Raw genomic sequence first — 16,304 nt, forward strand, 5'->3', positions numbered from 1 at the left:
GTGGACAATTTTAGACTAGGAAGTTGTTGATGCAATGATTTGTTACCAGGATTAACAGTTGTGTAAAGGGCGAGTGCATACTTGTCTTGTACAACACATGAAAACTGGCACTATACTTAACCTGGCTCACGCTTCACTATGTGAATCTGATTGGTTCAAGTGGAATGAGATGAAAAATCTAACTTCGGTTACATCCAATTGAGACAGAAGCACAGATATCTTCCCTGTCCACAAATGCACAAAGCTCTTACCTTCCACTCGTTTTTCACTAACAACATAGTGTCATAGTATTGACACTAAAATAGGCTTTGGTTTCCATGCAAAAGTTAGTGCTGCTCTATGATTGTTCGCCAACCACTTGTCGTGCCCTATTGCATCAGTGGGCGCATACTAAGATGGATTCTCATCAGTTTGTGAACTCACAAATATCACAAGAATCCATCTTGCTGTGCAAGACTACACTAAACTGGGACTAAACCAAAATTTTACTAGGGCTGCAGGCCTGCAACTAATAATTAGGTTATCAAAAATATTGAAAATTAGATATTAATCAATGCTAAAACCAGTATCAAAACTAGATACTTATTTAAGCAAGTATTAATACTGAAAAAAAAAAATCACATAAACATCACCACACAAATATAATTCTTTAGTATTGAAATTAATTTTTTATTTTTTTTTATTGTGACAACACTGCTAAAAATTATTTTAGTCGACTTGATTTAAATTTAGATATATTTTAACCAAATAAGGGTGGAAATGCTGACTTAAGCTTCTAGATATATTTACAGATAAAGTATATCACTGATGAAAATTAGAAATTTTTTATTCTTTTTTTTTTTTTTTTTATATAAATTTTTGCTTTAAAATGTGGCTGTCTTTCTTATAAAAGGTCCTTTGGTACGTACTTTTCTGTATACTCCAGGTATCAATGATCAAAGATAGAATTACAAATATATGAATAGTTGATTAGTCACAGTTATTAGAATTAATTGTTCTTGCCCTACTGAGAACTAAACCTGGACTAGAACAGGACCAAACCAAGTCTATACCTGGACTAAAGCAGGACCAAAGCAGGATTAAGTTAGCCAACTTGTCTTAACATTGTTGTGCTTCATGGGCTTGTTTACACTTGTTGAACTATGCGTCTTCAAATTGTAATCTGCCACTGACCAGCCCTAAGGGCTAAATAAATACTCCATATATTTACATTCAGGCCGTGTAGGTTGCGAAGGAGCAAACTGGGTGAAACACAATAGGCTTTCTGTATTGTAAGAATCCTACTACATTTCGAGGGCATAGGGAACAACGGACATTCTGCTAACTTTACAGAATAAGTCCAAGTTATTTGAACAAACCTTTGCCAAATCAAGTCTCAGTTGAAAGTTAAAATTTGAAAAGCTTGTTGTAATTTTATTGCTACTTTATAGAACTTTGATATGCCAGTAAAACAATCAACATATGATGAATGGTTCAGATGACTTAATTGTGGCAATTACCAAAATGAGTAGCTTTAAAATAGCTTCATTATCTTTTAATGCAATATATCTTTAATAATATTTTATTTGGCTTCCATGTTTTGTCCTATATTTTAAAGTAGTAAAATTTTATATAAAACACTATTTTAAAATGTTTATCTGTTAGTAAAGGGTGCATTCACACTTGCGCAAACATTACAGTGGAACTTAAGACTAGAACAGGACCAAATCAAGTCTACATCGGGCTTAAACTAGGCTCAAATCAGGACCAAACCAGTGTGTGAATGCACTCTTCTTTTCTCAGTCCTTGATTTGTACAAGTCAAGATTTAGAAGAAGACACAGAAAGTTATAGCCATAACCATTTTTGAAATGATATTTTTGTAAATTATAAAATAGTAAACACTGAAATGTTCACCCTTTAATTTAGTTTCTCAGTCTGAGACTTAACTCAAGATGCACGTTTGATCTGAGCTGATAGAGTAATAAAGGTGAAAGTTTTGAAAGTGAGTGAGTGTAGATTTGAGAGATTATAGTGAAACTGGAGATGGTCAGCAGCACCAAAGTCACATGAGCTGCAAAGGAGGGACCAGCCAGGCCAGTTTAAAAGCATTTACAGGATTATAAGAGAACAAGAGGGTAAACGTTATACAAGCACTTCAATTTACTGTGTGTAAAGCTGTTATGGTGCATTATTTAATTTAACATTATATTATATATAATGGTATTACATAGAACGTATATTATCATTTGAATTGCTTTACTACCTTATCAGTTTGGAAATTGATTACTAAAACTAGTATCGAAACTAAATACTGATTTGAGCAAGTGTCAATATTAAAAAAGTCACATTGACAGGACAGAAATGTACCTTTCCTGAATAAACTTATAATATTAATAGTTTCCAAACAAGTATAAGACCACATAGGCGAGTGTACTGTTTACCACTATGGAACCTAGGCATTACACTGATATAACACCACATGTTAATATAAATGAAAGTCACATTCTGTAGTCTAAATAAAGAGAGTTTTTTATTATCATAGTGGTGTCAGAATTGGTGAGTATCAAGTCTATTCCTTAGTATCGAAATCAAGTTTGAAATTTTAGCAGTGTGACAACACTAGGCTCTGTCAAAGCTATGTGATATGCACCAATCTAATGGGAACCTTATTATTTTACATACTTTGTATCAGCATTTTTGTACTTCCAGTGTTAAGTGTGGTGACACAGTGCTTCTTCTGTCTAATTTCAAGATGGTTGGGTTCAAAGGTCGCATTGGTTACCACTCAGGTTACACCGGTTCCCTCACTACAGAAAACACGTACAACTGGATCCTCTGTAAAATATATTGTGAATTCCACTGACTTTCTTGGTTAAAAAATTAACTACCATTTAAATAACAAATACAGGTGCACTATGTATTTTAATATTTGGGTGGGGAGGATTTCTCATTTTCTTGTTCTTGTTATCTTATTGCTTTGCCTTGAATATTGCATAGTATGATATTAAACTTCACTCTCTTGCTTTAGAAACACTGTGGACCTAAAAAACAACTAAAAACTAAACTTACATCGAGTTAATTTAATAAGAAAATATACACATACCTGTAAAAGCTATTCCATTAGTGTAAGCTGTTAAGTTTTAGCCCTTCAACATGCTGTACTTAAAATGTCTGGTGGAAATAAATACATGAATAATTGAATGAATTCTCTTATCATGTTTTATGACCATACACTTTGAATGGTAAACAATCATAGGAAAAACGGTTTACTTTTGTTTTTCAGACCACCTGCTACATCCTGGTCATCACCATCGCTAACATCGCTAACCTTGCTAGCACAGCCATGTCCATCACCATTCAGAGGGACTGGGTGGTGGTAGTGGCAGGGCAGGACAGCAGCAAATTAGCAGGTTTGTACTCGTTTGGCCCCAATTCATTTATTACATTTTGGGATTTGAGAACTATAAACAAATAATTCTATAATTAACAATACAGCAAATATTTTTAGCAGCTTGCATCATAGGCGTACTTTAGCTTAACCAGAACTCAAGTGGGTTTAGACTAGACCTCAAAACCACGAGTATCACTAATATATAACTAAATCAGGTCTAGACCAGGACTAACCCTGGACTGAACCAGGACTAGTCCGATAGCAGATTCATCTTATCAAAAGTAGGCCTCACGTGATCGGTTTATCACATATTGTTTCCGTGTTCAGACTTTGACCTCCGGATGCTGACTCAAGAACTCATTTTTTCTCTCCTCGTAATGTTCCAATAATTCTTTCAAGTCAGTGGTTGTAAGCAGTTTAAAAGATCTCCTCACATGATACTAAACCTCCTTTACTCCACTGAACCTGATGAACTTAAACTGCGAGAGGGCTGTAAATGAGTTTGTTAGAAGATGTTATGATGGTATGATGCTGTATTCATGTGATAGAGTAAAGGAATACATCATTTTAGAAAGCCTGTCACGATAATTACTAAATCTACTTATCTTTCTGTATAGGATAGATGGGAAGGGAATGAACTATAACGGCTCAATTTTGTTTTTTATACAAATACCTTCTTCAATACATGGCAAAGGTATTTTTCTGAAATAGTAAAAGTAACAGTTTTTTAGAGATGCAAGCCCACTCAGAGCAAGGACACATACTGTATTTGTCTATGTTTTTCAGTGCAATAATCACAACCAGAAATATGCTGTTATTTATTATTTAGAACAGTAATTTGGCTCACCCCCACTTCATTTAACCACAAATGTATGTTGTTTATTATGAAACCCAGCTGTATCTTTCTGGTGTTTTTACAGACATGAATGCAACCGTACGCATCATCGATCAGCTGACCAATATCCTGGCTCCGATGCTGGTGGGGCAGGTGATGGCGTATGGGTCGCACTTCATCGGCTGTGGGTTCATCTCGGGGTGGAACCTGGTGTCCATGTGTGTGGAGTACTCTCTCCTCTGGAAAGTCTATCAGAAAACTCCTGCACTCGCAATCAAGGCCGGACAGAAAGACCCACAACAGCAGGAACTCAAGGACCTCAGCCCTGTCAGAGGTATGTTCACAAAGATCTGTTACAAAATACATACAGGGTTACTTTCACCTGTTTGTGCATATAAACCCATCTGTTATGCTAGGATTGTCATCATCTGATTGCATTTATATACAAAATTTACCAAAGTTTGTCTATTTAAATAAAACATTTTTTATTCTATATTTTCATTATTGAAATTCCTTCTGTATCTGTAAAATATTTATCTACCTATTTCTGAATTTACATCAATAGAGTGAAGTAGGGTCAGTTGTTACTTCGAGACAGTTTGACACTGAACTTGTCTGTCCTACATTTTTTCAGTTACCAGTACAGTTTTTTTATTGCTCAAATGTGCCTTGAAAAACATGCATTCTTACAATGAGAGTGCTGACATTTTCACAAATTGATCTGTAACTTGGCCTGATAGCATCCTGCTTGTCTCCATCAAATATAAAAATGAAAAGCCATACTGGGGAACATTCTAGGCACAGAAATATCACCTTCAATGCAATTCCCCATCCTAAGTCAGATAAATATCTAATTTTAAAGTGTCAATTTTTTTCTTTCACAGAGCTGGAGAACGGTCAGAGCCCAGAAGAGTCCTCTCAGCCGCTCATGACTGATTCCGTGGCAACCAATCCCGAATCTCCACAGAAAAACGGCTGCTGTTACCAGGTTTCCGAGCCTCTCCGAACCCTTAAATCCGGCTGGATCTCCTACTACAACCAAAACATCTTCTTCGCCGGCATGTCCCTGGCCTTCCTTTACATGACCGTCCTCGGGTTTGACTGTATCACCACAGGATACGCCTACACGCAGGGCTTAAATGGCTCTGTGCTGAGTTTGCTGATGGGCGCTTCTGCAATATCAGGAATCTGTGGTACCGTGGCATTCACCTGGATTCGGAAAAAGTGCGGTTTGATCCGTACCGGGTTCATTTCGGGCGTGGCTCAATTGTCCTGCCTTGTGCTGTGTGTGGTGTCGGTATTTGCACCTGGGAGTCCATTCGATCTGACAGTTTCACCATTTGAAGATCTCTACACACATCTGGTGGGGGAGAAGGCATTGCCTGAAGCCGATCACAGTTTGACAGGCATGGTGAGCAGAGTGAATGCTACTGCCATGACGACAGCTGCGAGTATGACCACGACTGCAGAGGAAGTGCCCCCCCTGCAGTCCTACTTGTCTGTGAGCCTGCTGTTCGCTGGAGTCATTGCTGCTAGAATGGGTAAGAGACATTTTATAATCAATCAGTTCAACTTATTTTGATGGCCGTGTATTAGTGAACCATAGTTTATCTTATTTTAGTGACAGTTATATTTATAGTTTAATAGACAGTTACATAGTGTAGATTTACTCACTATGGAGACATTGGCATCTTTCTTGCCTCTAATTTCCATATTCAGCCTGACTTGGCTAATTTTACTTCCTTAATAAAACAAATGACTGCTTTGAACTTTCTCTACAACAATATAAGGTGACAGATTTGTAACAGTCAGCTATTCATGTTTGGTCAATCTGCTGCCTAAAAATACACAAAGCTTTATTTTAGCAATTAAGCATAAGGAGATAACTGCACAAAATGTGACCACACAGATCTCTTGGTTTGAGGTAAAAAAAAAGAACTGCGGGTGAGTTTTTAGTCAATTTAAATTACAAAATTTGAGGAAAATAATAAAATTCGTCCCCTAAATATCAGCCCAAAAATATCAGCGGAGCTTATCGGCTATAGGTTGCTTTGGACTGTAATTAACCAGTATCAGCCACCTTATTGTTTGACATTTATTCACTGTTTTTCTCTTATCTTTCCTTTTAGGCCTGTGGTCCTTCGACTTAACAGTGACTCAGCTTATCCAGGAAAACGTGGTGGAATCAGAACGTGGCGTTATCAACGGTGTTCAAAACTCCATGAACTACCTTCTGGACCTTCTTCACTTCATCATGGTGATTTTAGCCCCCAACCCTGAAGCCTTCGGCCTCCTTGTCATCATCTCCGTCTCCTTCGTAGCGATGGGTCACATGATGTACTTCCGGTTTGCATTTAAAAGTCTTGGTAGTCGCCTGTTCCTCTGTTGTTCGCCTGAGCAGAAAGTTGAAAATGTGGAAAATCCGTCCTCGCTAACTGCTGCCACTGTCTAAAATTAAAAGAGACTCAATTCTAGTTACATTGTTTTTATATACCTATTTCTTCAAGCTTTGCTAACTTCGCTATTGCAACTAACAGCCTGCATTGTTGTAGGGTAGATACGTAACTTAAACTATTCACTTTATGTAAAACAATTAGCATTGTTTTTAACTGTCCCTGAGTTTCAGAAAGATGAAATGTTAGGACCTTTTCCACAATTTACAATTCAAGACAAAATATTACATCTTATAAATGGTCAACCGTCCAGAAAATGGCACCATATAACAGGAAGCTGGAACTCATGAATACCGTGGCCAGTCATTATTTTCATGAGTTAGAGAGGGATGAAGCAATATGTTACTTACTACTAGCTTGATTTTCTTGGCCTTTTAGTTTAGCAGCTTTGTAGAAAACATGCAAATATCCCTGCCTTCCAATTTGGTTATAAAATCAGGCTTAAGACACGACATGCACCCTACACCTAGCTAACAAAAATATTCATGGGTCACTTTCAGCATATGAAACATTTTCAGGACTGTTTCCCTTTCAAAAGATTTTGATTTAAATTATTAATCACTATGACCATGGTCCTAATCTTCATCATTGTGAAACTCACGAATAGTTACAGTAGGTGCTTCAGCTTGGTAGAGTAGTTTTTATTTCTAGATAGCACCAACCAAGTTTAACAATTTAAACCTAGATTAGTACTAATTTCCATTTAGTTTAAATCACGATTACAGTTATTGCTGACATAATCAATGTCAGTAGGACTAAACACCTAAACTCCACCCACAACCACATTTCAAGCTGCTAAATGGTTACTTGGAAACCCAGAAGGATCTCACTTTCTGTATTTGTTATACAGATCCATATGCATACCAGCCACTGGTACAGTGATGAGTCAGGATTTTTCCAGGTAAGATAAATGGAACAGTACCTGGAGGACTAAAGGAGAGAGTGGTGGGGGGTAGGGTGTAATCAGGACAGGCTTTTGTGATGTCACCAACTACTGGAAATTGTAGGCCACTGAAGGCAACACACACTCAGATTTGGGTGTTTTCTGCCAGAAATCTACAAATGTGCCTAGTTTGAACTAAAGTTGTTCAAGGGTCTAAAAAACACCATATACATCATATACTTTATATGCAAATTCATACACAGTATATGAATTTCACTTGTCTAATCTACTAAAGGTTAACATTAGACAAAACTAATTAAAACAAATAATCGTAATTATTTTAGAATCAAGCAACCCTCATGTTAATCCATACAGTTTTAGTTTAAACTTTGCTCATTTTAAAGTGCATATGACAGGTTTTCATGTTTTTCTAATTATTACATGGTTTGGTGGAGTAGTGGGTAAATATTTATCATTGTTTAATTAGCAATAATTTGATCTTAAAATTAATTCTTGTTGGTGCTATCTACACTCTTACTCATACATAAGTGCTTTTCTGTATTGTTGCTTCTGTGGCTTGCTGTGCTTTGCTTTCACATAACTTTAACAGTCACTTACAGTGGTAGCGGTTCTCATATATTTAACTAGGATTTAGTCTCTCCAAACTGCACATAAATAAGACAGTTGTATTTATTCAGGTGATGTTAGAAAGTATGTTTTTGTTATTGTTCAGTATTGTGTGTGAGTGCTTGGACCATACTATGCACCGTTACCAAAGTTTAAAAGTCCATATGTGTGGCATTCAAAGGGCGAGAGGGAAACTAAGCATTCCAAATGTATATTTTTAAAAACATCAGGTGACAGGAATGAGTAGTGTTCATGCGGTTCTGGTCTTGGAAAAATCGGGAAGTTTGTTTTTTGGAGTTGAGAAACTGGGAAAAAAAAACACACACACACACACCAAAACGTTACACTGATTTATGTCTTTAACTACAAATACAGAACTCTTAAAAGGTGCAATATGTAACTTTTCTGATAAGGGATCTATTTGTCTGGAAGGTTCCGCAGTATAGCATTAAACTTATGTTCATGGAGATGAGAGGTGATGCCACTAGGCCAAGTTACAGGTTAGTTCTCAGGAGTGGTGAGTCCACTCACTGTAAGACTCCATGCTTTTGGCAATTGACCCCCCCACACACCAGAAATGTTACATAGTGCTCCTTTAATAGAGGCTTTGAACAAAAAAAAACATGCCTTGTGGTCCTATCTTTCATTGGACCCTCTCTTAAAAATGTAACTACATTGTTTAAGTGCAGTTAGTATTTTTGTATCAACTTAATTTTATATTATAATTTGGGAAGAAACAACTTCTCAACTCGGAAAAAAACACTTTTAAAAGACCAAATGAACATCATATTTTCACAGAAGGTGTTTTATACCAGTTATATTTATCTATTTTACTACATACCGACATAATACTGCTTATAATGTACCTTACTCTTAGTTTACTGTGATCTCTTTGACCTTTGATTTCAATGTTTGGAGTGATTTTCAGACGTGATTGTTACACAGGCACTTTAAGTAATTGTTGATCAGTACTTTTGCACAATCCTGGCTTGCTCCTTTATCCCAGTAGCACAAACTTGATCTTGATATAGACTTATTTAATTTTGAGAGGGGTTGGTTAAAAAGGCACATATTTTAACCTACAAAATGTATTGTAATGTTTATTGAAAGATTGTGCATGTTTTCTGGAAAGGTTGGTCTCTTAATTGTTACTTCAAGCATTTAGCAGTTAGCAACATGTGTGTAATTGCACTTAGGTTAATCATTGTGACTTTACTTTTGAATTTCTGTATTGATTCTTAAAGAGGGGGTATTATGCTAAATCAACTTTTTGGAGCTTTCTGCTGCTAGCTTTCTTTCTGTTATAACGTTGTTCCTTCATCAAAAACATAACCAATTCAACTTGTCATTTTCGGTGAATATAGCATTTTCAAACCAACAAAAGGTAACCATGGTGATCTAAATATGTTGTGTGTTAACAGTTAATACCTCCCCTTTAATGCTTGCTGAAGAAAATGGCAATATTCAAATCAAAGCATGCAATTACAAAGATTATGCAGCTTATAAATGTCAATAGTACTTAAGGGTGGGCCATATAAAAACACACTCTAACTCACAATACTCGCAAAACTTGTCAGAATATTCACAGTTGGATATTTTGCCAGATTGTTCAACTCTACATACATTTTTAACTTAAAGGCAATGTTAAAAATATATGTTTATGAGTTGTCCTAAAAAACTTTAATTGGAATCTAGCGTTTTTTCTTAAAAAAAAAAAAAAAAAAATCTATATCTGTAGTTTCTGTTGCTATATCGCCCACCCTAAATTCAACCCAGCTTCCATTATAAAGCAATACCAGCCAGAATAAGTATCTCCTGTACTGTAATCCATAGCTTCTTGGTATATCTTTTTCTCAGTACTTTTCAAGGCCTTATTTTATAACATGCCTTCACAGCTGTCCAACGCACACGTGACCAAGTTCAAAGGTTACAACAGTTTTGTGAAAAAAAATAAAAATCCATAGACATATAAGCCATACTTATTTTGAAAATCCAAGAATAACAAAGCACTATAATATACTTCTATCTATGTAATTCCTTCATAATGAGCAATATAAAACAAGTCATTTTAAACTAGCAATCAATACTACATCTACTACTACTATATCCTCACTTACTATACTAAATCAAAGTTATAATGGACAGTTCCAGCTTTTAAAAGTTGGTCATTCAGGAAACAATATTTTTTGTAAATACTTAAAAGTGTCTGTCAATAGAAAATGTTAAACTATATTGTATGTTTGTATTTGTGTTTTTTTTTTATATATTTACAAAATTTGAGTTTGGAGCGATTCCAGTCTGAGTGCATCATATGTACCTGCTTTAATCTGTGTATTTCAGTGTTATTATGTTTATTTTACTACGGTGAACAAAAGAAATCAATGACACAAAATCATATCTGTAGTAATCGCACTCCACTTTTATTGTATGATGCCGTTGGTACTGCTTGTAACGCATGAAGTCTTGAATAAAACAGAAATGTATTCAGAATGCCTCTAATTGTTATTGACTGCACGTTCATTTTGCCTGACAAATCCATTCATTTCATTTTTTCAGTCCCCTGTAATATCTGATAGTCTCTTTTCCTCGTAAGCAGCCATATTTTTTTAATACAGATGGACTATGCACATCCCCAATTGGCAATCACGCCCATCTGAACTCAGGGAGAATTACCAGACACATGTTTGTAAAGAATTGAAGTATTTATTCTGGATATAATAAATGAAAAACAAGTTTCTTGCCATTCTGTGGATCAATCTTGAGACAGCATTAACATTTTCATGAGACACACAGCTCATAAAATCTACACCATGAACATAACTTTGAAACCTTTCACTCAGGGACCAATGAGAGATTGCACTGTCCTTGATTTAAAAATAGCACCACTTCCTTTGTAATAACACTCTTTTGGCAGACAGACTCTGTGTATTGTAATGGCCTCTCACTGGCCTCTCCAAATGAGCTGTGAGACAGCTGCAGTCCATCCAGAACGCTGCATCCCGGGTCCTGACAAGAACTAGGAAGTACAAGCACATAAGTCCTGTACTCACGTCTCTGCACTGGCTCCTATGATTCAGAGAATAGACTTTAAAGCAGCTCTACTTGTGAACATGTCTCTCCATGGCCAAGCATCAAAGTACATCTTTCACATGTTAGTGCCACATGAACCACCTCACACTCTGAGGAGCTCAGGGACCAGCCTCTTGCTGGTGCCCAGAGTCCCAACTAAACATGGGGAGTTTCAGATTCATGCAGCTAAAACCTGGAACAGTCTTCCTGAACATGTGAGACAGGACTCTTCTTTGATGCTGTTTAAATCCAGGCTCAAAGCACTTCTGTTTATCTCTGCAGATGACTGAAAGGTTTTCATTTTTCTTTCTGCATGCTTCTCTCTCTCTTTTTAATTTTATGATGATTATTTATGTTTTGATATGTTTGTATTGTGATTTTAATGTATTTCTTTTTCTGTAAACCACTTTGAATTACTTTATGTGTGAATTGTGCTACATAAATAAATTTGCCTTGCCTACTGTCAACCTTTTTTGGGACAGGTTATTTTAAATATACTTTATAATTTTCCCTCTGTTACAACACACAAAACAGAGGAAATTATTGTCTTGATCAAGCCCCAAATTTTGTCCCTACTTTTTCAATAGTACTATTGAATAATTTATTTTCTTCAAATGAAAATGTGGAGAGTATCTTTAAAGAGGGAGTAACTTTTCATTTGTAAGCGGGGTTGCCTCTCCACAGATCTGACCTGTATATTGAGCTGGTGGTGTCTGCCTTCCGTCTTAATGAAGGCAGATTATAGGTGGCATACTGTGGAACATTTCAGACAAAGCAACAAGATCTCCATGGAGATTAATAAAAAAAGACCGTGAACCCTCTACCAGAAAAACTACACAGTGCAAGGTCACATACCACAAACTTGGCAGCTAATTTGTTGCAAAGAAACTTTTTTCCCTCACAGACTGAGACTTGAGCTGCAGAGGCTTAACACAAAGAGTCTTTTAAACAGAAGCCAATGTTTGAAGGCCTGGGTTTAACAGGGAGACCGCTTAGCACATTTTTCATCGTGTCTGATTTGATTTTTGCTGTCTTAAAAGCTCTGCCCCCAATTTTTATGTATTTGAGTCAAATTCGTATCTTGTCTTTTTTAGCACCAGTTTATATACATAATATATACTGCTCAAAATAAGTCTGTTGCATGCTCTCTGCATCTATTCCATCAGTTAGCATGCTAGTTGTTAGCATTACTGTGCAAATTCTGAATTGCCAATCTCTCCTGAACAAAATGTAAAACGTATCTTAACTCGAAAACTACCACTGTACGAAATCACAAGCTGGAACAGAGCATTTTGTCCTCATCTCAAGTGTGTCATCCTTGAAGAGCACCTGTATAAAGGATTACTCAAACATGTGTGAATGAAACAGAACACAACACTAGGTATGTTTGTGATGAGGTAATAACATGGCCTTAAGCTCACAAGAGTCAAATTTGTGACCTTTTTTTACAATGGCTGGAAGTGCCCCGATGTAGAGTAAACATCACTTCTGGTTAATGGTTTTCTATGGCACAATGTCTGTGGAAATGTCTTCCGTATTTTCCACCAGCTTCATCAATCTGCCCCATCACCAAATCTTCATCCAACAAGGTCGGCAAAGGACATGTCCATGAAGAATTTATCCACAGCTATCAAGGTAAGAAAGACAAAAACATAAAGGAGAACGACTAGCTTAGTGAACTACTCCTGAGTAAAATTAGCATTATGGTCATGAATAAAACATAAGTAAGTAATTCATTAATAAATAACTCAGACTGATTCTACAATTAAAATTAAAAATCGATTTCATAATGTAGATATTGGCATAGACAGAGAGATTTCACAGATCGAATGCTACAGATGTTCAGATTACATGTGTCGCATTTAAACTGCACAAATCTCTCTGTCTATGCTAATATCTACATCATGAAATTGATTTTTTTGAGTTAACAAGTTAACTAGGGATGTAACAATATCCAAATCTCTTGCTACAATATTATCACGATATGCATCTCATGCTATGATATTTATTACAATATTTTGGAGAGACTAATATAATATAACTGTAGATGGGACACTGTTTTGCTGTTAAAATACCCTGACAAGATTTTGGTGTGAATTATTACTGTCATAATCCCAAGAATTCAAGTTAAAAAGCTGTTCACACGTTTACTTCATGTTGTCTGAGCTGAAATGAATCATGGGATATGTAGTTCCCAATGTTTATTACCTATTGCGGCTGTAAAACAACACATTTAAGCAAAGGAACTTATGATTGGATATATTGTGACATCCCACAATACTATTGTGAGACTTTTGACAATATGATATCACGATATTTCGGTTATTGTGACATCCCTAGAAGTTACTTATGTTTTCTTCATGACCATAATGTTAATTTTGCTCAGTAGTTCACTAATGCTAATTGTTGTTAGCTTTTAAGTTTTCGTCTTTCTTACACTGATAGTTGTGGATAAATTCTTCATGGACAGAATATGTCCTTTGTTGACCTTGATGAATGAAGTTTTGGTGATGGGATAGGCAGATTTATGAATCTGGTGGAAAATACGTGAGAAATTTCGGCAGATATTTTGCCATAGAGAAGCATTAACCGGAAGTGATGTTGACGTTATGAAAAAAGGTCTATATTGCATTTTCACCCATCCCCCTTTTTTATTTTATTTTGCAAATACCTTTTTGTTGAGAACCACATACTATAGTCTTAACTTAACTCCCTCAACCTATAAAAATGTGTTGATTCAAGTTTCTGGAAAGCTGGACTCAAGATACGTGTGAAGTGCACTGGCAGCAATCCAGGTTTTCTAATAAAGATCGCATAAGGATATTAGCTACTGACTTGCACTTACTTACTCAGCTAGACAGGTCAAAGTTGTGTATATTTCCAGGTACTATAAGCTTTTAACATTTACAGTCATTTCAAAGGTGAAGTGGAACCATATTTCACTGATAGCGGTAGAGATAGCACTGCTAGGCCTCAAGATCAGATCAGTGGATACAGATACAACCGTTAGGACAAGATTCCAAGAAATGACTTACAATATGTTTAAAAAAAAATCTTTATGTATGATCACTTTATGGGCAAATATATATGAATGAATATAATGTTTAGTCTATTTCCACAGTATTAATATGAGCAAATAATATTATCTCATACAGTACAACAATAAGCTTGATTCAATAAAGAGAAACACTCTACTGAGTTATTAGAAAGCTGATAAAAGAAAGTTAAATACTCCACTTTTGTAACAATATGTCTAGAAATGAGCTTAAAGCCATATTAGAATCTGGTCACCTCCTCAAAAACATGAGGTTCAATGAAAGCCCTGAAACACACTTTAAATGTTATACCTTTTATTAATTTAATTGCAACTGTCTAACTGAAAATACCATGATTTTTCTACACAATTTTCTATTTTTTATACGTCTGATTATATTAATATTGTACAATTTCTAATGCTACATCCTGTACTTGAATAACATCATCCAAAGCATTTTAAAATTCACTTATTTTGATGTAGACAGCCTTGGCAGTGTTCATGATAACGTAGGCATAAACTAAAAACAGAGCTTACTTCTACATAATCCATATGACAATGTGGTTACAGTTTCTCTAAACTTATAGGGAAATGAAAATGCATGATTATACATAAACTTACGTCTTTGGTCACTGAACTCAGATAAGTTGTCATAGTGAGAGACATATGCATTGTTACACATTTTCAGATTTCACATTTTCAGACTCTGCTACAGGTTCATTGAAATCCCATGCTACTGTAACCATTCAAATCAGTGTTAAATTTGTATTACTTTTTTGCTATGTTCACCTGAAAATACCGTAATACCTTCATAATTTTCTCTAAGATTAACAAATTTGTCTAAAGTGTTGAAATACTTCTCAGTAAAGAGATTTTGTATTTTACTACTACTACTCTGAAATAGACTGGCTTGCATCGTACCTGCGGAGGAGACGGCCATGTGTGAGAGCAAACAACACCTTATCCTGTCTACAAAGCTGTACAATAGGGGTGCCACAGGGCTCGATCCTTGGGCCTCTGCTTTTTAGTCTATACATAAATGACCTCCCCTGAGTGTGTGATGTCAAGATAATGATGTGTGCTGATGACAATGTTGTATTCACCCATGAAAAAAATGCAAGTGAGGTAGCAAAGAGACTGAAGCGAGAAAAGTGGCTGCCTGGCTTCAGAGTTCCTGTCTGGTGTTAGATTTAAATAAGACAGTTGCCATGTATTTTACAAACAAGCACAAATTAGCAAATTGCTCAGATATTTTTTTTATAAATGAGCAAATTGTTATTACTGAATGTTACTGAATGGACTTACTTATTTACTTTTAAAAATCACACACACACACAAAAAAAAAAGACTCTGCAACTCATTCAAATATAACCTCTCAAATTTCAGACATACGAGGGTCACTGACCACGGAGGCCTTGCACATGTATTTTAACTCCACAATCATATCATGTTTCTTGTACTTCATGACGAGCTGGTCGCAGGCACAACACAGCCTTGAAACCTGTTGAGTCACTGTATAAATGTGCGGTTAAGATTCATGATAAGAAACCCCAACAGTATCACCACTGTCCTATTCTTGCAAAATACAATTTATTAAATTTGGAAAATCTAATCATATTTGCAAATATTTGTTTGCTTTTCAGATTTTTTCATGGTGCTGCTAAGAATGGCTAAGGATGCTAAGAGAAACACTGTAACCCTAAATAATATCAGTTTTAATGTATTTTTGGTCACTTTATTTATATACAATGAATGTGTATTTTAGTATTTCCACCTCAGAGACGCTATAACCTGGCACCAGTATCTTTCCCCTGACTTCTGTCTTGTTGTGCGTTTTTCCTATACAAATAAAAAGCATACCATACCATACCATACCAATTACATTATTTTGATGTAAGCAACCTTCAGTGTTCTCATATCTGAAGGAATATCTGAGAACAAGAAACACAAATGTTCATATTTCATATTCTCAACATAAAACTTTGTCACTTGTAGACTTACTGTGGGAAGAGTAACAAAAACTTTTACTCA

At 35.8% G+C, this 16,304-nt stretch overlaps 1 protein-coding gene across 1 annotated transcript in view; it reads left to right on the plus strand.

The window, feature by feature from the left end:
- Positions 1-10,660, plus strand: part of slc40a1 (solute carrier family 40 member 1) — a 16,507-nt gene extending 5,847 nt beyond the window's left edge. Inside the window, exons 5-8 of the mRNA XM_020925435.2 lie at positions 3,265-3,391; positions 4,293-4,541; positions 5,092-5,748; positions 6,337-10,660. Of these exons, the coding sequence (XP_020781094.1) occupies positions 3,265-3,391; positions 4,293-4,541; positions 5,092-5,748; positions 6,337-6,659 (1,356 nt within the window). The 3' untranslated portion in view covers positions 6,660-10,660. The remainder of the gene's footprint in view (positions 1-3,264; positions 3,392-4,292; positions 4,542-5,091; positions 5,749-6,336) is intronic.
- Positions 10,661-16,304: the final 5,644 nt, after the last annotated feature.

Source organism: Boleophthalmus pectinirostris, unplaced genomic scaffold (genome assembly GCF_026225935.1).
Source record: "Boleophthalmus pectinirostris isolate CB_2022bp ecotype Guang Dong unplaced genomic scaffold, ASM2622593v1 HiC_scaffold_1, whole genome shotgun sequence".
NCBI lineage: Eukaryota > Metazoa > Chordata > Actinopteri > Gobiiformes > Gobiidae > Boleophthalmus > Boleophthalmus pectinirostris.